This window comes from Sminthopsis crassicaudata, chromosome 1, assembly GCF_048593235.1.
Source record: "Sminthopsis crassicaudata isolate SCR6 chromosome 1, ASM4859323v1, whole genome shotgun sequence".
Taxonomy (NCBI): domain Eukaryota; kingdom Metazoa; phylum Chordata; class Mammalia; order Dasyuromorphia; family Dasyuridae; genus Sminthopsis; species Sminthopsis crassicaudata.
The window spans coordinates 88752958-88776884 of record NC_133617.1 but is presented as its reverse complement, the minus strand read 5'-3'; the positions used below and the strand labels follow the sequence as shown (position 1 = coordinate 88776884).

Sequence of the window (23927 nt, the reverse complement as noted above, 5' to 3'; positions counted from 1 at the left end):
TTGACATAACCAGTAGGGCCAAGGTTCAAAGTCAGATGTTTTAGTATTTTCTCCAAATCCAGGACTTTTTCCATTTTATCAAATTAGAATAAATACAAATACATTATCTATTTCTCTATCTATCTATCTATCTATCTATCTATCTATATGTATAGTTTAGATATATACATTATGTGTTGGTATGGGAATATATATATGTATGTGTGTGTATAATTATATATATGTATATATATATGTATATATATATATATGTTTTTAATGTGTGTATGATAAAGTCTTTCTATATATATGTTTTTAATGTGTGTGTATGGCAAAGTCTTTCCAAATGAGGCTACTTGTGTTTGTAGAAGTCTGACAATGTACACACTCTTATTTATAAGGTTAGTATGTATTTTCTTTATGGCTGCAATATATGTTCATAAATCAGTTGGGCTTTACAATAATAATGTCTTTACAACAAAGACAGCTACCCCAGTGAAAAAGAGGCACTGGGGGATATCAAATCATTGCATTGCTGAACTATTTATTATTGCCAGTATTTTTATCAGTTTGTTTAGGCAGCACATTGGAGATTAAAAAAAAAAAATCTTATTGAAATGGACAATACGTGTAGTATTCATTTTGGCTTTATAGCCACTGGCTCAGAAGGCCTTCAAATGATCACACATTGACACATATCACAGACAAGTTCATAGACATGCAATGGCAAGACTGATGTGTTCATGGGAATGGATGCATTTGGCCAAGATAGGGACATTACTATAAATTGTGAGCTTTTCTCCTGGGGTAAACATGCATCATAAAATCATAGTGTTGGGCATTCAGAGAAATGTGAGACTCCACTGGGCTTTGTAGAAATCATTTTCCTCTAAAAAGAGAGAGAGCCAGAGATTGTACTTTATCATGAGGGAGATGATTGTTTGCTTGTAATCAACTATAGGCTTTCTGAAAACATGGAACCAGTAGCTGATTGGAAGAAACTTGGCTCCAGTTGTGGCTCTAGCACTTACTATCTGTGCATACTTGGATGAGTCACTTAAACTTTATGGACTTCAATTTCTTCATCCCCTCAAATTGAACAACTACAGCACGTGGTCCTTAAGATTTCTTACATGTGTGACATATTTTAAGTTCTAAGGACACTGTATAATAATCTCTGTACCCATGCCCTTTTCAGCTTTAACATCCTATTTTATACTGTACCTTCAAGCTCTAAAATTCTGTAATTCTATGATTTATTTCTTTGTAACAACTTACTACTATGAGATTAATGGAACACAAGTCAGAGAGAAGAATAATCTCTAAACTAAAACAATGTCCCCAAATTTTGTCATACAGGTGCTTGGAGCCTAGTTTCAATGAATTTTCTTGAAGGAGTATTACTACTTTTGATGGACAGGATTCTTTCAGAGGAAGAGCATGAAGCATCATCTCCATTGGCATCAAAAAGGAAATATCCTCTACCAGTGACTTCTTAATTCTACTTAAAAGTTAAGATACTTGGATAGCATTCAGAATTCTCAATTCTTTACTGAGAAATAAGACTAAATCAATGATGCTTGAAATTTTTTCTCAAGTTATTTATAAATTTTCTTTCAGATCTCATTGAAACTGCCCCTGTTCTCAAAGTCTTTTCAAGTTGGCTTGTAGCTTAGAGTTATTCTAGTCAAAAGTGCTTATTTCAAAGATGAGGAAGCTAAAGCTCATAGAGATTGAGTGACTTGTCTATGATCATCCGGCTAATAAGATGTAGAACTGGGATTTGGACCTGGGTCCTCTGCTACCCAGGGCATTGCTTTGTTTACTCTGAATTTATCTTGTCACTTTTTTATCTGCTTGTCTTTTGTCATCTGGGTGAGTTTTTAACACTTTTCTGAAGGCAATATGACACTTCAGAGTATGCTCATTCTCCTTGCATTGGAATTTCAATTCTTCATTCCTTAATTTTGATGTCTTTTTTTTCTTTATGAGGGAGGAACAGTTGGCTATTTTAATGGTCTTCCTTTTTGTTTTTCATTTTTCCCCCTCAGTAGCATTAAATTTTAAGTTGGCATTTCTTTGGATGATTCCAATAGTGCCATCAAATCTATGTATAGCAGGATCTTTTGAGTACAGTGATTTCAGTTTCTTATAAATAACTATCCCAGATGGAAAACAAAGATGAAAACATCCCCAGTGATAAAAGTATGATTTAGACCAGCAATTTAAGTAGGGTTCCAAAAAAAGTTATCTGGACTAACTGGCCTAATATACTCCTCATGGGTATTTTTATTTGCAGCATACTTAAGATCATTGATGAATTACCTTACTCCCTCCCTCCCCCATTTTCCCACTCTTACCCCGAAAAAAAAAGTTTTTTTGTTTTTTTTTATGAAGAATAACTCTTTAACCACATATGAAAAGGAATGATGGAATGGAGATCACATTTTTTTTTTAAACAGAGATGGCACAAAAGAATTTATAAAGGATTCTTTGCACATAAATAATCTCCAGTTCTACACACACAAAAAGAAGTTTTAACCTGAGTTCTGAAATGTTTCTATGCACTTGTATCAACCAACAAACACCCAAGCTGGTAATGCTTTGGACAAATCAAGTTAAATGGAGGAGAAAGCCTTTGTTCTATGATATTAAGGTTATGACACTGGTCCCACCACCTCTCTCCCAATACTTAGTTTTTTTTTTGTTTTTTTTTTTTTTGTTTGTTTTGTTTTTTTCTTCTTGCTCCTGTAAAGGATCTGGAATGAGACTTTGAGTCACCAGACAAATGACAACCTACAATTTGATAACTAACGATTTGCTTGGCTTTTCTAAGCTGAGATAGAAGTGACTTCAATATCTCTAACCATTCTCTAAGGCCTTCTCCTTTCACTTTCCACCAAAAATGCAAATGGGGCTCCTATCTCAATGTTTAGTATGGGGCTCCCAAGTCTAAAAAGCTGTGTGTTTCAGCTAAAGGTCTGGATGATACTGAAAAAAAGTGCACTGGTTACTTTTGGGGTATTACACAGGTCCCTAGTTGATTCCCTAAAGCCATTATTTGAAGTAGTTGAGTCCTGTGACCAGGAAAAATTTCTCCAGGAACAGTTCAGAATCCAGCACAGCTATGTGGGCAGCTCGGCCGATCAGGGCATTGGCAGTGTTGGGCAGAGAGTGGAACACATTGTGTCGAATTACAGTGCAATCCTTGGCTTCTATCAGAGGTTGGAGAAGGTTGTTGATCATCTCAACATAAACTGGGCCTGAAAATGGAGTACAAAAAGGGGTCATTCACAACATAGCAGTGACTGCTTAATAATTTCTATTTGCATTAAAAGTGCTTCTGCCAATTTCCAGCATGCTTGAAATCAGTAACTCCTGAGCAGGAGTTCTTAAAATTTTTGTGAAATATAATCCCCTTTGGCCTATACACATATTTAGTCATTCGTCTTAGTGCATCATGAAATTGGTTCATAAAGGAATCATATTAAATTTTGTCACCAAAAATGTATTATATGTGTTTATATGTATATATATATATATATGTATGTATGTATGTTTATGCACATATATGTACATACAAACATACATGTATTGTGTATGTGTGATGTGAAGTTTATAACCCTTGATCCAGAATTTGAAGTTCTATAAAGAATGTTTCTTTTTAAACATTTTAAAAATTATTTTTATTTTCAGTTCCAAGCTATCTCTTTCTTTCTACCCCATCTGCCACCCATTGAGATGGCAAGAAATATGATACATATGAAATCATGTAAAATATTTTCACATTAGACATGCTGGGGAAAAAAGAAAATAATGTGCTTTAATCTGCACTCAGAATGCATCAGTTCTTTCTGTGGATGTGAGGAGCATTTTTTCATCATAATTCCTTTGGTGGTATAGTGAGTCTAAAGTCTTTCACAATCGAATATCATTACAGTATAGAATATATGCTCAACCTGCCATCTGGGGGAGGGGGAAGGAGGGGAAAAATTAGTACAAAAGATTTGGCAATTGTCAACGTTGTAAAATTACCCATGCATATATCTGGTAAATAAAAACTATTATTACTAAATATATATATATATAGAATATAGAAGATCCATCCAATATAACTGAGATCATTTCTTGATTCTTCCACTATTTTTCAGATATCAGGATAATAGTTGAACTATTAATTAATTATTACTATTGACATTTTTTCTTCCTTGCTTATACATCTTGCATGCAAGTCAATATTAAAAAATCAGCTGCTTGGAAATCGGGATTGTGTATTCTTTGTATTTGAGTCCCAGTGCCTGGCACAGTACTTAATTCATAGTAGGTCCTTAATAAATTTTTTCTTCTATGACTGATGGAACTTTTTTTTTTCAGCTTAAACCATCCTCATACAACTTTCTATTGTTCTTTGATATACCTCCTAAATTGCTTCTCTGAGATTTTTGGCATTCATTCAATAATTCAAAGATATTTATATAAATGCTAAATAAAGACTTTTTAAACAAATGTGAAAACTGAGTATTAATGGATAAAGTTTTAAATAGCTACTATGAAAGTTCATCCTTTGTCACTTCACATAAGGCCTTGCTTATGTTGTCATCTGGAGGCTTCAAGGAAAGAAATTGGAATAATTTTTATTTAACATACCTCTGGACCAAAAATAAACAAAACCCGACAGTATTGTGGGACATGATCTACCTGTATGTCTGTCCTTGAGTGCCATTTTACACATTTCAATTCTTGCTGAATGAAATGGCACATACCGGTCTTGAGGAGAAGCAACCAACACAACATTTTTAAAATACTGAAGGCCTAGGATAAAAAGATAAAAATGTACAAATTGTTACAAGGAAGAAATAAAAATTTCTTCTTCACTTTCTGGAGTATGAAGACATAACATCAATATTATTAAATATTTGCTGTTCATCTAAGGATCCTTTTGCTGCTGACAAGACAAAATTATAATCTGGGGATTTTGTGTGATGTCATTATCACATCTGAGATGCTTGGACTTTAAGATTATGCAGTCCTCACTGGTCTCTAAATAATTCACAGTATTGTGAGGAAGAAAGTACACAGAAGCCTGAGGGGTCATCTGTGTCCACTATCTCAAATGTCAGGATTTATTTTGCATCCTTACACTCTGTCATGCTCTGAAGAGTTTTGTATTCCCATGGCAGAATAGAAGAGAAGGAGAACAAGACCTCTTGTGTCTTTCATAATTCCTGTACCATTGAATAGCATTCTTTTGAGAGTATTAATGTGTATATTATTCCAGCATAAGACCCAAAGAACCAAATTTTATTTCTAAAGTATCTATTGAATGTTTACAGTATACTATATGATATTACAGGTACTAGGAAAGATGTTACTTCGAAACTGTATTCATTATCACATTCAATTTAAAGGTAGTAGGCAACAACAACACTAATCTAATTTTAAAACTACTATTAATAGTTAACGATTATATAGCATTTACTATTTGCAGACATAGTAATAATTACTATTCATAGAAACTCACTGGAAACTCACAGCAACTCTGAAAGGCAGGTGCTATTAACCTTATTTTACAGATGAGAAAACTAAAGCAAACAGAAATTAAAAGATTTCTGTAGGATTAAACAGATAATCTAAGGCCATATTTGAATTCAGGACTTTCTGACTCCAGATCCATAATTCTATCCACTGAGCCCTCTAGCTGCTTCATATGAATTAAAACTTTAAAAAAATAAAACTTTTCGCCTTAGAAAGATATAAAACAACAATATAGTTTGTGAGTTATGTGGTATATAATAATGGAGGATTAAAATTAAAGAAAGCTTCATGGAGAGCATGATAATAGATAGTAGTTAATTTACAACAAGATAGCTCAATCTCGGCCATTTCCATTATAGCCATCTTTTCACCAGCTACACTTATATGCCAGAATTTCATGCATTAGGGTTTAAAACATCTCAATCATGAGACTTAATCTGGAGTCCTTGGTACCTACCAACTGCAGCCTTACTTTGCATTTATTTCCACCCATTTTTCTAGATTCTTACTTGAAACCCCACATGGATCCTAAATCCTCACCCTAACACATACCTTTGGAGGTCTGGAAATGTAATCAACTTAATACTGTCATTATTACTGTTAATGACATATCAAAAAATTCCTTATGGGTCTACTTATCAACTCAGATATTCTCAAATCTAAATATTAGTTTATTATTTGTTTATACTACTACTCTCCTACTTTTTTACTGGAATATAAGTAGGGATTTGGTGAAAGGGTTCTTGAGGGTTACTTGTTAAATGAGATATTTGTAAAGTTTTAGCACAATGCCTAAAACATAGCATTTATTAAAGATTTTTATCCTTTCACTATTACATTTTCATCCATTGACTCATTAGAACAACTTCCTCTTATTCACTTTTTTTCTTTTTTATTAATTTTTTTCAATATCACCATCTCTTTGCTTGATTCCTCTCTTACTCTCACAAATTCTAGTCTTTATAAGAAATAAGAAATCAAGCAAAAGAAATGAGCACATTGGTCATATGTGAATTTCCACATGTATATTCCATCATTTCGCTGATGAGAAGCAAGAGACATGTTTCATTTGGTCTCATTTCCATGACCTGAGCTGTCTTGCAATTCCTTTCCCCAGATATGTATAACAGAGTAGCCCACCTGTCTTTTGGCTCAGTTGGTACAGGAAACATTTGCGCAAATCTGTGTTGTCCCTGAAGGTCAGCTGTAAAAGGGATCCGGATTTCTTCAGCTTTTGCATTAGCCACAAACCTAATAAAACAGAGAAAGAGTGAAAAAATTATTTCTTTGCACTTTTTGTGGTCTTAACCATAATATCATGAGTGAAGGACCCTGGAAATATCACTCGTGTTCAGAGGTCATTGTCTTGCAAAAGTGAAAGGCAAATGGAAGCTAGGTCCATAAATAAAAGAGTTGGAAAGGACTTCTGACCATTTAGTCCAAGTTAAGGATGAAGAAACTTAAGTAGAGAGTGACTAAGTGCAGGTATATGTAAGGACATGGTAGTTAGTTTCAAAGGTAAGATTTTTATACTAACTCCTCTGACTGTAGAACTAGTGTTCTTTTGAATTTGCCCCATGTTAATAAATGTCTGAGGAAGATTTTGAACTCAATTTTTCTGCTTCTTAGTTCAAATCTCTAACTATTATGATCTTTCCTCAACTCTGGTCATACGTTCTAAACTTTCAAGAATTTGATTTACTTAGATGTGAATCTACTTGTATAAATGTATTGCCTTGATTGAATTGAGTGCAGGTTTCTCGAGGGTAGGGAATATTATTAATTTTGTTTGTATCTCCATTGCCTTATGGCAATCTACACCTAAGTCATCTTACATGGATCCAATAAGATAGCAAATGTCATAAAATCAAATGAAAAAACATATGCAAAGAACTTGGCAGACATTATATAATAATATACAAATATTAGAGGAATTATGAAAGATGGGATATAAGTAAAAGGTATTCTTCACATTTTAATAATGGATTAAAAAAGCAACACCCTCAGATATCTATAGCATTTTTATAAGAATTTCAAAGTCTCTTTCAAGCAACAATCTTGAAAGGTAAGTAATATGCACATTATCATTCATTTTATAGATGGAGAAATGGTGAGGAGTAAGGGAGGTTCTGAGCAGCCTAAAGTATTTTTCCAGTTATGAAGCTATTCTATCATCTATAAAATGGAGATAACATCACCTACCTCCAAGGTTGTTGTGAGGATCAGTGAGATATTTGTAAAGTGCTTTCCAAACCTTAAAAGTTTGTGTAAATGCCAGTTACTTTATTTTTTGTTTATTAAAACTTGCTTATTTGTTTGTTTCTTAATAACTCTAGGCAGGAAATTACTCCATTTCTCCTGGATATGCATCTTCCTCTAGTATCTCATCATGGTGCAGGGAAGTGGCAATGGATTTGTGAACTTTATTTCAAGAGACCAACAGGGTTGGCAGGCTCTAACAAATAGGTGATGAAGTCAGTGATGAATTCAAAAGGGATCTAAGGAAAGGCTTACCTGTACTAACAAGGGCACTATTGTTGTAAAGCGTCCCCAAGTGCGGCCCAGAGGAGAGAGAGAAAGGTATGTAGCTTGTTGAGGTAATACCGAAAACGAGGCCGAGTCAATACTGATCGGATGATGATGTTGCCAAGGAATGGCCAATGAAGCTGTTTGGAAAAAAACAAAGGATAAGAGTCCACTAGACTGTGAACTTTTTAATATATAATATGAATCACAGCTACCCATATATGCCTAGCACCTAGCACAGTGCCATGTACATAAAAATGCTTGGTAAATATTGAATTGAATCTTGTTCAATAAATATGAGTTTCAGTATCAGCCTCTCTCAGGCTATCTCACAAGAAGTGCTAAATACTATTAAAGTCACCATCTCTTTACTTCACTTGGAGTTTGTTTTTACCTGATTCGAGAAATGGATAGATTATACAACTGGATATGCTGAATGATCTCATCTAGTAATCGGTCTGTCATTGTGTCAAAGTCAGCAAAGGTGTCACTCTGAAAGAAAAGAAATCACAGAGTTACAACAACGAACCATGACCCCAGACCACAAATTTCTTTTGCTATTGAATAATCCCATCATGGTACTGTATTATGGTTAGGGTTCTAGAATAAAAGTAGGAAAATCTGGGGAAAAAAATCAGGAAAAACTATTTCTCTACCACTCACACCATTTATTATCCTGGTCAAGTTATGCCATCTTTATGAGACTCAGATACTTCATGTCTAAATAGGAAAGTAGGAATAATAACTCTCTGCTGCCTCATGGAGATATTTGACTGGAGAAGAGACAGGATTGTGAGAGATAGAAAACATCTTTTCAAGTATTGGAGTGACAGCCACTCAAATACTTAAAAGCATGATTAAACTTGTTCTCAGACTGAAAATGCCAAATAAAAAACTATGGGTAGAAGTTACAATGGCTCATATATATGATTGATATAAGATGGCCATAGAGGAGCTATGTGCATGTGTATGTACACACACATGTATATACATATATAAATGCATGTGTTTATGTTTCCTTTTATATATATATATATATATATATATATATATATATGCATGGGTTTCTATATAGGCAGATAAGAAGGGGTTCAGATTTGAACCCAAATTTTCTGACTAAATCTATTGCTCTTCCCACTCCAAGATGTTGCAACATTCTTTTAAAACTTGCACAAACTTTCTGATACTACTGGCAGAATGAAATAATTATTTAACTTATGGAATCACCAGTTAATTGTCCTTTTTAAAGATGTGGGTTTGTTGGTCAAATATGAATCAAAATCAATTTCTGATCTGAGTAGATAAGTAATAAATTATGATCAAGTGCTGATGAAGACACTATTGAAAAAATACTCTGGCAATGAATACTTTCATAAGTCAACATGCCCTACTAATTTCAGCCTACTCAAAGTATTCCCCATTAAGTACACTACACTTAGCATTCTTCAAGATGAATAAATGCAAGAGAATGATGTAATTTGTAAGATTTCTGATATGGGATAGTAGAATACCAGAATCTCAGAGTTGAAAGGGTCCAAGGATTGGACCAAAGATCAGATCCAACCTATACCTGACCAGCAACAAAAAAACAAACCCTCAAGTGGTCATCCCACTTCTATTTAAAACTCTCTAGTCAGGAGGAACAAATGACCATCTTAACCCACTATATTTGTTATTTTCCCCCTGCATCTAGACTAAATTGGACTTTTTGCCCCTATCTTTTGCTATTAGTTTAGTGCTTTGACATTAATCAGAAAATAGTCTAGTCCTTTTCCATATTACAGACCTGCACATATGCAAAGATAAGGATCATGGTCTTTCCCTCATTTTCTCCTAAATCTACTCTGTAGGCTAGAAATCCAAAGTTCCATTAGCATTGTGCTCATCATCTCATTTATCAATAAGTGTAACATGCCCTCCTGGCAGTTACAATTACTAATCTGTCCTAGGCTCAACAGAGTACCTTTGACCACTGACCTTTGCAGTGTCAACTCTGAGGCCTTCAAATGTCTCTGGCCACGATTTCTTGAATCTACAGTTTAATAACCAGTAGCGCACTCAAGAACAGCCACGTGTAATCTTAAAAGCCTTTATTATACCTACTCACATAATGCCCTGACTTGTTAGTTCCCTAGTGAACACCTGGTCTGAAGACCCACGTGTTCACTACCAAACTTCTTACCTCTCTCAGCTATCCATCAGCTTGGCTTGGCTTGGCTACCCCAGGCTAGGGAGCCAGGTTAAAGAGAGCGACTGCTGTCTGCAGTGGGCTTATAAAGGGCCTGTGAGGTCACACACAGAGCCAACCAGCGAGAGAGTCACCCATTACGAAGCTATCTCAATATGGCCAGGATCCCACACACAGGGCAGTCCTATATCCACAGTGATTACTTCTGGACCACTCAAATCTCCTGTTGCGCTGTGCCCACCCATTTAAAGGACCCTTACAAATAAGCATAATAGCCATGTAGTTCATGGCATTTGAGAAATAATGTGTTTACACCTTATACTGCCACTACTTACAGCCATCTCTCTCTCTCTCTCTCTCTCTCTCTCTCTCTCTCTCTCTCTCTCTCTCTCTCTCGCTCTCTCTCGCTCTCTCTCTCTTAACACTAGCTTCCTTGCTATTCTTTTAACAAGATACTAATCTTTTAGCTATAGACATTTTCATTGACTGTCTCATGCATGGAGTACTCTCTCACCTCTTTTTTAACTCTAGTGCCTTAGTTCTTATATTTTTCCAGTTTATCCTATATATAGCTTGCTTTTGCCTATATTTATTTACATATCCTTCCCCAGTTAGATTGGATTGCAAACTACTTGACAGCAGTCCATCTTTTTGCTCTTTTTGTATTCCCAGAATTTAGTACAGTATCTGGAAAATAAATGTTTTTGAAAGATTGATTTGTTTCTGTTTCCTAGTTGTGCTGGCTTTCTTCAAGTCACAACTAAAATGTCAACTTCTATGGGAAGTTTTTCTTCATCTGTGTTAATTTAGTGCCTTTCATCTGTTGACCATTTATTCTGTTGACTGCTTGTATACATATTTGTTTCTATGTTATTTCCCCCATTACACTCTGAGTTCACTCTGAGCAGGGGTTATCTTTCATCCTTTTCCTAGAGCTTTGGACAATGCCTGGAACATAGTGGTGCGTAATACAGGTGTCTTGATTGACTAGCATAGGAGAAAAGATTTCAAACATGACAATTTTTATCAATTACTTGAAAGAACATCAATACTTAAGATTTCTGTTTGCCTGAAATTACAGAACTAGGAACAATATATGTCAGGGCAAAGAGGCAAAGCGGGACAGTATAGAACAAAAAAACAAATCAAAAAGTAAAATCAAAAACATCTTAATCAGACCTCTCTAATTGTAATATGGGCAGTCAAGGGAGAAAGTAGGCTTCTCCTTAACTAAAGGATTGGTAACTACAAAGCAAAGATAGACATTAAGTGGAGGAAAAAGTGAAGAGTCTTTCTATGTATTGTATAAGAGAATTGACCAGGTTCTTTCCAAATAAAAATTCTGTGATTTTATCACCACATGTCTTCATACTACACAGGTGCAATGTTCTGGCTGCTCTCCAGGCTGGCCATATCATTCATGAAATGTGTTATCTGGAGTGGAACACAATGTTTAATTCTTTTAGGTTTCATGAGGATTATTTTCAATGAATGAAAAACTATGAAGGACAAAGTTTCTGGCCAGTTAACAACCAATGTATTAATTAAGCTAACCAGCAATGATGAATTAGCTTTTAGAGACTTCTCTTAGTAACCAAAAATGACCAATGAAGAGCCTGAAAGTCTTTAATAGATTTTGAAAGGAAATGTCCCATGTACGTAGAAAGAAGAGGTACAAATATTCCCTCCCAAGCAAATTAAAAATGCATTTAAAAGTTACTGGAAGATATTTTATGCCAAAACACGGCATCCAAGAGACTATGTTTAATGGAAAGAAAACTAAAGTTGAAAGGCAAAAGTGAATTCCTAGCTATAATGTGTAAATAACTTGTCACCTTGTACTAATCACTTGATAACACTGACCTTCATTTCCTTCTTAGAGATTTTATAGTTGGGATAGACCTGAAAAGCTAATGCACTGGTCTAAAGACATATATGTGGGCATAAGAACTGATTTGTGGATATACAACATGACTTTGGAAGCAGAAGGCACTTGGAAACAAAAACTAACATCCTTTTTTTTCTGTACCAAGAAAGTTCAGAATCTGATAAAGATCATGGGATTTGCCAAAGGGAGTAGGACAGCTCTTTTAATCCATGTGGAATGGGCCACTGATTTTTGGTCTCACTTTTCCAGTCTGAAGGCATTTTCTATGGCCACTGGAGATTGTCACTTAATATAACTATCCATTTCTAAATATAGTCAATATAGGGAGCCAACATACCCAAAGGACCAAAAGAAATTAGCCAGTGATACACGTTACCACATTACTGACAGTCCTTAATTCTAATGTGCTAGAATATGTGCTATATATAGAATATTTATATGTAGTTGTTTGCATATTATATCTCCCATTACTGTGAGAGTCTTTAGAGAAGGAACTGACTTTGACTTTCTTTGAATCCCTAATGCTTAGGACAATGCCTGGTAAATAATAGCCACTTAATAAATGTTACTGACTGACATGCTCAGCTATCTGGAGCTTCCTTTCAGTACATTATTAATGACAGATTCCTAAACCATCTCTGGCTTGTGGCAATAGGAAAAGTTGCAAGCATTCCTAATTTATAAAATATAGTACACAGATAAATATGTGTACTATATTTCTCTGGACAATGACACAAAACAATCTATGACAAAGTTTTTCTTTTCTAAAATGTTATAGAAATGTTAGTTATAAATTGATTATATTATCTCCAATTTATCTTGTCTGTATTTTGTTTGTGTGCAATGTGACTGTGTATGATGTAGGCTTTTTAAGAGACTCTTGTAGCCCAACTGAAATCCCATCATCTTCTCATCCCTCTCACCCTCCTACCTGATTCCTCTCAGACATCAGAAAGTCCAATTTTCCTCCAGGAAGGCCCAGTTCAATAAATGTCTTTACAAGACGGAGGTCTGCGCTGTTACCTGAAAGGATATATGTCTCCAGTTCCCATAAATAAAATTTTTAAAAAAGAAAATATTGTTTAACTGTAAGAAACAAGGTTCTCAGGCCAGCTAGATGGGGCAGTACATAGAGTGCTGGCTTTGGAGTTGGGAGGACCTAAATTCTAATCTGGCCTTGAACACTTAGCATATATTAGTTTTGTGACTCTGGATAAATTACTTAATCCCAACTGACTTACCAAAAAAAAAAAAAAAAAAAAATCTCTATTCATTAGACACATAAGGCACTTGAAAATGGATGTGCAGGAATGACTTTCAGAATATTCTCATATGGTTCCTCATTCTCTCTTCCTAGAATTTATGCTATTTTTCTGTTATCTCCCTTAAACTTATCACAATTTACTGAATATGAATGTGTAAAGTGCTATAAGATGCTAGAAATTATTGCTATTATTCCACTTGGCTGTTCTAGGCCAGTGGGATATTTTACTCTCTGACATTGGGAACTTCCTATTTCTTCCTGAGCACTTCCAATTCCCAACAGCAGTAGCAGCAAGACTTGCTAAGCTGATCTGTTATCTGCAAAAAAGTTTAGCAATAATTTGGTGATTCTCCAGGAGGGGAGAAGCCAGGAGTAGGCAGTCAGGTTGCCTAAGGAAAGGAAAGGCAAACTGGCTAAGGATCGAAACTGAACAGGTCCAAGTTCCAATGTTTATCAGAGTGGCATTGGCTCTGGGCCTCTGTCTTTCCAACCTGGGTAAAATAGGGAGACCTAATCTTTAAAAAGAGAAACAAGGCAGAGCAGAGAGATGAGAGGAGGGAAGGAGAGAAAGAAGGAAAGGGTGAAACACACAGAGACAGAGAGGAGAGAACAGAAAGAGCCAGAGAGAAAGACACAAAGAGATAAACAGGGACAGAGACAAAGTGAAAAAAATTTTTCTCAAGCAAATCATCTGTTGCCATTTTGCTTGTTGGCTAACCTGTTTTTCCTGCTTGGAATTTCTTTTATATTCATGTCCCTAGGTGTCTATTGTCCTGAGGAAGGAGGCAGTAATGAATCATGGAAAGAACATCAGGGATAGAGAATTCCAATCCTAAAGCTTAAAATTAATTAGCTGTGACCTGGGGAAAAATCCTTCCCTCTCGGGGTCACAGTTTCTACCTTGGTAAAATAAAAAAAAAATAATAATCATGTTACCTAGTGTATGGGGCTGTTTTGAGGAAAATGCTTTATAAATTGTAAATCTCTCTACCTTAATCTGGATTGTGAGCATTAATAATGACAGCTAAGCTTTTTCTTCAGACCTTACCATCTAGCCCATGGACACAGATAACCAGATGAATCCCATCTTCCAAGTTCTCTTCCTCTTCCTCTGGTGGAAAATATGGCAAGTCAGAAGCTAGTACAGACAAGTCACTGTACAGACACTCTTCATTATTCAGCTCTTCTTTAAATTTCTCTTTGGCCTGATAAAAACTGGAGAATATATTAGTTAATCGTAAGACAAACTCTGTGTATGGAGTTAAGTTGGAAAATATGGAACAGTTATACCATAGGAGAAATGAACTTCTGTTAAGTAGCATCATGGGGGCAGGGCTGAGGGAGAAGGTGTTTATTTTGTATGAAAAGAAAGAGGGAAACAATGTAAAAGGGAAGTATCCCTTTCAACCAAGGCTTACTTTAATAAGGACGAATTACACAACTAGTATATGTGTAGCCTTAAACTGAATTCTGAAGAACTAAAACAACCTGAAAAATGTAGAATTTTTGACCTCAAGGAATTTATAAACCAGTTGGAAGGTATCACAATAAACATTTATATAATACAAAATAGTCTGCACAAGGTCATAAGAAAATCACCATTGTGGAGTGGGAAGAGAAGTAGCCTAAGAGTCGGGAAGACTGACTTAGAAAATCATGTAACCTCTTAGTCTGCTTCTGTAAGACTATAAGTTAAGGATATTAATTAGTGGAGGGAATTTTCTTACTTCAAATTTCCTTGACCATTGAAATCAAAAGTCTGTTCCTTCCTGTCCATATTCACGTTCCAAAAGATATTAGTATATTCATATTTATGTGTGTGTATATATATTATATATATACATATGTGTATTCATATATATACATATGTGTATACATATATATCCATATACATGTATATTTGTAATATGTATTATATTCAATAATCTGAATAGGTATTTATATATGTATGGTGGTACATGTATATATACACACACATATATATGTATGTATATATACACACATATATGTGTATGTATATATATATGTATATATGTATGTATGTATATATGTTTATATTACATACATATTTTATATTATTACATATATTACTTATATACACATATCTATATATACATACACTCAGTCTAAGAAGCAAAGGTCATTACACTATTAATGAAAGATCATTACTGATTAAAGGATAGGGAGGGATAAAGGAATATTTTGGGGGGAGAAGATAAACATCTAAGCTGAACAGTAAAGGAAGGATAGTATTTCAATACATAAAGTTGGATAGTTCATACATAAGAAAGTGTATGAATGAAGATACATTGGGAGTCTGAGGGTAATGGTGAAGGGTAAATGATAAAGTTTAGAATTGGGGGTACCTAAATGAAATTAGTGTTTAATTAAGGTCTAGTGGCAGGTTCGGGGTACAGAAGTCAAGTAGAGCTCTCCTGCAACCCCTTTGGATTCCGCATAAGGATACAGAGTTAAATGAGGTCTAGTAGTGGTGCAAGAATTCTCTGTAAAGGAATTTACAGAGCCGAAAACCTAGATTGATAAAAGAGGTTTATTTGCGGGTTTGGAAATAAAGTTAAAGTCTAGTTAATAAAAGGTGTTAAATAAAGAGAAGAGGGCAACAGAACCAGGGTTCTAGTGGGAAGAGATCCTTTGGTATGCCAGGTGTAAGGCTGCCATGTTAGGAACCTCTGCTAAAAGAGGACTCCAGCTTGGCTCTTTTATAATGAGAGATTTAGCTTAAGGGGCCTGTGGGTGGAGTCCCAAGTTGGCTCAGATTTGGGTGGGGTTTGTGAAAGCCTGGGTCTCCTATTGGAATTTAAAAGGGTGCTTTTGACAGGATTTGTGAATCAAAAGTCCTTGCTTCTTGAATTGATAATGCATCTGCTAGGAGGGGCTGGGAATCAGAAAAGAATAAATTCATCTAAAAGGATTAGTTTCTTAAAGGGAGCACAACCCACATCAGTAAAGGTTGGTTGGAGTATAGAGATGGTGTGGGAAAATCAGAAGATAATCTTAGAAAGGTAAAATGGTATCAAATTTCAGAAAGGCTCAAAGGACTAGATAAGAACTACCTGTTTTATCCTATAAATAATATGGAACTATAAAACAATTCTGAGAAGAATAAAATAATGAGGAGTATGCATAAAATCAGTCTGGAAATATGTAAAGAATGGAAAGGAATTGACAAATTTTAGTGGAGGTAGGAATATATGTTAGGGGGATAATGAAATAGTTCAGGTTCGTGGCGATGAAAGTCCACACTTTCAAGCTCAAGTGAGAAGAGAAGATATATGTTATAAAGATTTCAGCTATGAATAAACAGGATACAGAGTTGATTGCACATTAAAAATAAAGCCAAAGAATGATTCAAAGATAATATCAAATTTGGGAGATGAATAGTATTGTTAACTTGATAAATAGGGAGGTCAGAAGAGAAGCAGATCTTGAAGATACAAGACAATACATTTCATTCTGTATTGTTGAATTTTGAAAGCTAATGGGACATCTAGGCTTAGGGGCAGGTAGCTAGCTGACAGTTTGTCCTGTAATATTAAAGCATGAAAAAACAAAAAGAAGCAGGGTTATAGCCTCAGATCTGAGCCTTATCCAGAGTGAGTCCCTAGCTATAACTATGGAAGTGAAGGAGATTACTGGATGATAAAGTTTAAAAACGGAAGGAGAATAAGCATTTACACAGCACCTAGTATGTGTCAGCCGTTGTGCTAAGTACTATTTAAAAAAAACAAACAAACAATAAATATGATTTCCTTTTCTTCTCACAAAAACCTTATTCAATAGGTGCTATTATTATCTTCATTTTTTGTTTTAGGGAACTGAGGCAGGTGACTTGTTTAATATCAGATAGCTAATTATTGTCTGAGACTGGTTTTGAATTCATTTTCCCAACTCCATGTCCAGAAGTATGTTCATTGTAGCATTAACTACCTCAAGAATAGCATGAAGGATTGAAACCTGAGGGACATGAATTTTGTGGGAGTAAAGAAAATGAGGAATTTCCAATAAAGTATAAAGAAAATAAAGCAAAACAAAGAATCAATCAATCAGTGAATCAACAAGTATTTATTAGGTACTATATGTCAGGAATTTGAAGATCAGTTAATAGTATGAAATGCTGTGGAAGACACAAAGGAGATACAGACAATTCTATTGGGATTATTTAAAAAGAGGTCATAGTGGCTGTTAGTAGAATGTTGGAAAAAAGAAACTAGACTATGGAGATCTGAGGAATGAGAAAGCAGTTGCAATAGGTAGCACCAAATATTTTCAGAAAAGCGTGGCTATGAAAGGGAGAAGAAAGGTTGTTTGATAGCCAGATGATGTATTTAAAATAAGGACAGGCTTAGGAAAGCTTGGAGGAGGCCAGAGTTTATGAAGAAGGAATCACTGAAGAAGTAATTAAAAGTAACTGAGAAAAAATGTCACCAAATGTAGTGACAGAAGTTGTCAACAGTACACTATCAAGGGCATAACATTCTAAAAGACAGGAATTGAATGGGTGAAGAAATTAAAGATTAAGGATGGAATAAAAGTCACAATGGAGAAATAAAATCTTTGTCTTTTCTCCATTTGGCATATTTTTCCATGATTTCTAAAATATGTGAGAAATGGGATTAAATAATCTTTATAGTCCTTTATAATTTCAGGATTCTATATATAATATATGTGTATATAATATATATATATATACATATATATTATACATATATATGTTCCATATGCATATATTTCTATATAAGAATTTATATATCCATTACACATATATGTAATGGATGTATTTTATAATTTCTATCATCAAGGTATTGTTCTAGATGTCAAGGATATAAAAATGAAATAAATTTTAGTCTCTAATATCAAGAAAGGCATGTTCTACTGAAAATAAGGAGCAGATACATAAAATATAAATACAAATCTACCTTTCTTTCTCTTTCTCTCTCAGGTAATCTAAGAAATAAGATGGCACTATACATATATATACATGTATATATATATGTATATATGTATATGTGTGTGTATGTATGTGTATGTGTGTATACATATATATATATATATATATATAGACGCTGAGGGAATTTTCGTAATATCTTAAAGACAGAAAATTTGTGTTAACTAATCTTTGTCTATAAATTATCTCAAACAAAGCAATGAAGTGTGTGTGTGTGTGTGTGTTCAGTTGTTCCAGCCATGTCTTACTGCTCCTAACCCCATTTGGGATTTTCTTGGCAAAGAATGGAGTGATTCGACATTTCCTTCTTTCCTTCTTTTGCAAAAGGGGAACTTGAAGCAAACATGGTAAAGTGACTTGCTGAAAAACACAGAGTAAGTGTCTCATGCCAGATTTGTATTCAGAAAGATTAGTAATCTATCCAGTGGGCCACTTAGCTGCCCCATGAACTTAGTAGTAAATAAATATTGGATTTATTCTATCATAGATTTGTTGTTTTGCTTTTAGGTAAGACTGGATTAAGTCACTTGCCCAGGGTCACACAGCTAATAAGTGTCAAATGTCTGAGACTGGATTTGAACTCACATCTTCATGATTTCAGAGCCAGTGCTCTATTTAGTGAATTACCTAGCTTCCCTGGATTTATTCTATCATATGAAATAGAGGACTTAAGTCTTTAAAATAACCCCCTTTTAAAACAAGGACCTTAAAATAGATCTGATTTCGTTTTAGTGATTAACTTCATTAATACTTTAGCTGGATAGCTAATGGACAAATGTCATAAATGAACTTAAGTGGATATGTCTTGGTAATGAATAATTCAACTATTAAGTTTAAAAAGTGCCTCATATTTCATGGAAACAAACACAACTAAGTTGTAATGCTTCAAAATAACTAGCAAAATAACTTGTATATCAAGAAAATGGGGATTGAGGAAATCTGAATCTTCAATAGGCCAAATTCCAAAGGATTTTTTTAGCTTTCTCTGTCATCCTTGAGGGCAAGATTGCAGCCAAAGAATGGACTTTATAGGAGAACAAATTTCTGCTCAATAGGGCATAGACAATATAAAGCCCCGTCTAATGAATTCTATTTGTGCATTAATACATTATCACTAAATAATATTGTAAGGTAGATATAAATATAGCTGATGATTAGAGAAATAAATTGTATTTTCATATTCAACCATTCAGAAAAGCATTAATGGCTTAGGACTATGGAAACACGAGAAAATAAAGAGGGGATTCTTACCCACCCATTATCTGGTGCTGCTTACCAGAGGCCACAGACTGCCCCACTGAGAAAGGCAGAGTATCTAGCCATCTTTCAATGATTATTCCTCCCAGATAGAGCAGTGAGTTGAAAGGAGGTGTGCTTTGTTCAGGGAAATGGCATAATTTAAGAAGAATCTCCTTCTCTTCAGTTTAGTAAACAGCCTACTATGGAAAACTATGGGAGCTCTCCCCTCTGCCTTTGCCCCGCCTTCCAGGTTAGAAATTCCAGGCTTTAGAGGTAGAAAAGGAAGCAGGTTAGATGGTCTCTTTTCTCTCTAAAGACCTAATTTAAGTGTATATTTAACAAACTTTAGTAGTCTAAAAATATTTAGAATACTTATAACTTTATTCCAAATGAAATTTTCCACCTAATAATATCATTTCATTTAATTCTGAGTGGTTGGTTATTTTGTTTTTGTCAAAAGTCAAAGATGAAAGCAGATTAGGAAACACTTATACCCTAATTTCCTATCAATTCAGTTATAGTGTTCAACAAAATACCTCAGTGTCTCATAAAAAAGCATACTTTCTTATATTCAAATATATTTAGACAGTTTCTTGGAATGTTGCATCAAAATATCTGTTCTAGGTAGAAGACAGATTCTTTTCTGTCTTAGACTCTCATTTTCATAAGTAGAAAAAAACTTTTTAGGAAAATGCACTATTAAGTTTTTGCCATTGTTTTCTAAGGGACAGAAAGGTGGCTACCTTGCTCAAGCCCCCTTGCAGAGTAGTTACATTGCAAATGCTCTGTCAACTTGAATTTTCATCTTTCATAGACTTCGGAAGAAACTTATATAAGATCTAACTCAGTCTCTTAAATTTGAAAGTGAAGAGATGAATCTAGATTTAAGTAACTCATCCTTAGTTACATGTTTTATTAGAAGTGCTGAAATTTGAATCCTTGTTTTCTGACTCCAAACCTGAATCCTTCTTATTATGTGAGGTTAGAAAAGCACCAGACATAAGAAGACAGTCCACTAAATGGACTTTCTACTTTCTTTCTACTCTACTTACTTTCTTTCCAAATAGCATTCTGAACAGGTTTTCCAGCTGAGAAAGAGTGAGATTAGAAAAACTGATGAGAAAGCATCATTGACTGGGAAAAGTCTGAAGAGAGTCATTACCCAAGCTTACCTAAACATTCTTTCATTGACCTCTTCTTCCAAAGCTCTTGCATCACATGAGACTACCCCAAAGGAACCCACAGGCTGGTGGGTAATTGGGAATAAATTTTGTTTAGAAGAAAGTCCAACCTTAGCAGGAGCTTCCTTAACCACTGAGGAAAAAGGAAGACACGTAGCTGTGCAGGAAACAGATAAATTAACCACTTCCACAGTCTTTCTTGTGTCCAATGTCAGTGCCTCAGTGGTGGCCAAATGGAAGTTGTTGCTATTAGCAACATGTTTAGATTCAAAGTTTTCAAAGCACTGATAATCAATGCCATGGACCTCTGGGCTGTGGTTGACCGTGATGACTTCATTTAGATCTACCTCCTGCAAAATATGGCACCCTTGTTGGGTAGGGACATCATCACCAGTGCAAGAGTCCCTTCTTTTATCTTTGTTTGAGTCTGGCCTGATAATTTCTGTAGAAGAACTACAGGGAAATTCAATCACCTGATGGATGGATTGGGAGAAATCCTCAATTGCTGAGATGCTGATATTAGAAAATATGTCATTCTTAGTCTTTGAAACCTCAGATCTAGTCTGTGGATTCTCCAGTAGATCTTTATTAGAAACATCATCCTGGATAGTATCTACTTTAGAGACATGCAATGTGTCTAAAGTCAGTTCTTTGGTTTGAGCTGTGGAAGAGTACTCAGCTCCCCCAACAAAAGGTTTTTCATTGCCCGCTGGTTCAGTATAGGTGAAAGTACAATGCCCAAAAAGAAAATCTGGATTATCGTTAACCTTTGCTAAGTCCATGTAGCCCTTATCTTCCTGTGGATGATCTGGGTTATAAGCCATGTCCAGTAGTGAAGGGAAGACTTCACAGTTATGTTTTGGAGGGTCATTTTGAAACCCAGGAAAGTTCCTAATGGAATTTATGTTTCTGCCCTCATGCTGGTTTTCTTCAAGAGATTTCTGAAAGTGACCATCCAAGGTCTCCAAATCCCCCTGATCGCTTTTGGATATGTCATTGTCCTCCGCCAACTCCTCTGGACTACTTATCTGAGGAGCTGACACAGACTTAGTTAGCTTGTTAAGTGCCATTTCTCTCTCTTCCTCCTCAAAAGGCAAAGAGCTAATGGAAGTCAGGGAAGCTTGGATACCACTAGGCAAGCTTGTATTGCTTTCCGTGTGGCCGCCTTCTAAGGAATTTCTGTGGATAGCATGCCTTCTTACCAGCTGGTGTAAAACCTCTCGGTCACTAGGCAATTCCAGAGCCCTACTGCGCGCCTCAGACCAAGCCACAGAGCTTGGTTCACTTTCAATGCCTGAGTCAGAGATAACTGAAGATGATCTTTTGATGGTCCCAGACAATGCAGATAACACTTCCCGTTCATTACTCTTTGGGTCCCTTGGTAGTGACTTCACATCAGATGGATCTCTTGGCGTTGGGTTTAATGAATCAGTCGAATTCACTGGAAGATGTTTCAGTGATAGCAACGTGGCTTTATTCTCTTGATTCTCCTTCTTTCTTAAATCATGAGACACAACTTTGTCTGTGGAGACAACATTCTCAGGGGGAGGAAATGCAGCTGCTTCATCTGAGACAGTCCTGATGTAATTATCTACAGATGTGCTGGTCTCATAATGAGGAGCAACTACTAATCCAGGGTCAGGATTATCAGGGTGCTTATTGCTGGGGTTCATTTCGATGTATGTCAAGCAAGATGCCAGATTACTATCTCCAGCCACAGTCTGTTCAGATCTACTCAAGTCTGCTATAGAGTGTGTTAAAACAATTGGCCTAAAGTCATTTACAGGATTAACTGTGGAAGGTGCTGCAGACTCTTCCGGTAAACCCATTTCATCTTGGGTTTCACCAATTGTCAAGTATACCTGAGATACTGAACTAGGAGGTGAGTATCTGTCCATGGATACATCCCCACCTGTAACAGGACACAGATAGTCCACTTCAAAGTTCCATGGTAAAAAAGCATCTTCCCTGAATGTTCTCTCAGAAGTTGCATTAGCATTTGATTGTTGACTCTTCTCTTTTTCCTTTTGTTCCACTTTTTGGGAAGTTTTAACTGGAGAAATAACATTTTGGGAAATCCCTAAAGGAAAAGAAACAAAGTGTCATATTTTGTTTAGATGAATTGTAGAAGCTTTCAAAGTATCAAACATTCTCTTACCAAAAATATCTACATATATGTTTTCATTTAATGTTTGGTTCAATTGATTCAGGTCAATTCAATTTGAAGAAAGATGGATTAAATAATGACTACTAAAGGGCTATAATAGGGGAGAGAGGAAGCTTTGAAATTATGAGGTTCTTTTCTTCAAGGAACTAATTGCTCTATGAGTCAGAAGACCTAAGTTAGAGAGGTTTGGCTCTCAACTTATTAGATCTATGGTCTTAAATAAGACACTCCAGGTCTTTGTGGCTTATTCTCTTTTTCTGTAAAATGGGGAAAATAATATTTGCACTCTTAACTCACATGATTGTTCTGAGACCCATTGAAATAACATTTAAGACTATTCCATGCAATATTAAGTAATAAAGAAATGAGTACTGGGGCAGCTAGGTGGCACAATGTACCAGCCCTTCGAAGTCAGGAGGACCTGAGTTCAAATGTGGCCTCAGACACTTAACACTTCCTAGTTGTTCGACCCAGGGCAAGTCACTTAACCCCAATTGCCACAGGGGGAAAAAAAAAGAAAGACATTGAGTGCTATTACTCAGAATTGTGTTGGAGCCACAAAGAGACAATTGATAAATCTTTAGTATAAGCAAGCAATTGCCCCTCAGAAATCAACAAATCATGGCTTGATTTGCTGTTTTATTAACTGCACTTTTATATTTAAAAGTACTTTTTTTCTAATTACTTGTAAAGTTAAGTTAATTATGCAATCTTTAGAAAAGTGATGAATACAAGGCTGTTAATTGTATAATGTGCTCTTCCACACATATCCCAAAACCCCTTCCCAAGAGCCAGGTGCTAAAAATGTACCAGTACACTCCTGGTTACAAACAATTTAAAACTATGAATTATTCCTCTAAGTTTTCAAAGGACTTTAAAGTCCCTTTAAAGGTATTTTATTGCAAACCTCTCATTTTAGGGATGAAGAAACTGAGACCTGCCTGAAGATCTATTTTTCTAGACTTGTTCACACCGTTGCCTCTCCTTTAATCTA

General features: G+C 35.3%; 1 protein-coding gene across 1 annotated transcript in view; it reads right to left on the bottom strand.

The window, feature by feature from the left end:
- Window positions 1-2875: 2875 nt before the first annotated feature.
- The window catches only part of FAM135B (family with sequence similarity 135 member B), a 372619-nt gene continuing 351567 nt past the window's right edge, over window positions 2876-23927 (bottom strand). The window contains 10 exon segments of the mRNA XM_074264776.1: window positions 2876-3242; window positions 4678-4791; window positions 6655-6765; window positions 8029-8080; window positions 8082-8167; window positions 8170-8180; window positions 8435-8532; window positions 13048-13139; window positions 14429-14595; window positions 20758-22846. Coding sequence (XP_074120877.1) covers window positions 3037-3242; window positions 4678-4791; window positions 6655-6765; window positions 8029-8080; window positions 8082-8167; window positions 8170-8180; window positions 8435-8532; window positions 13048-13139; window positions 14429-14595; window positions 20758-22846 — 3026 coding nt within the window. The 3' untranslated portion in view covers window positions 2876-3036.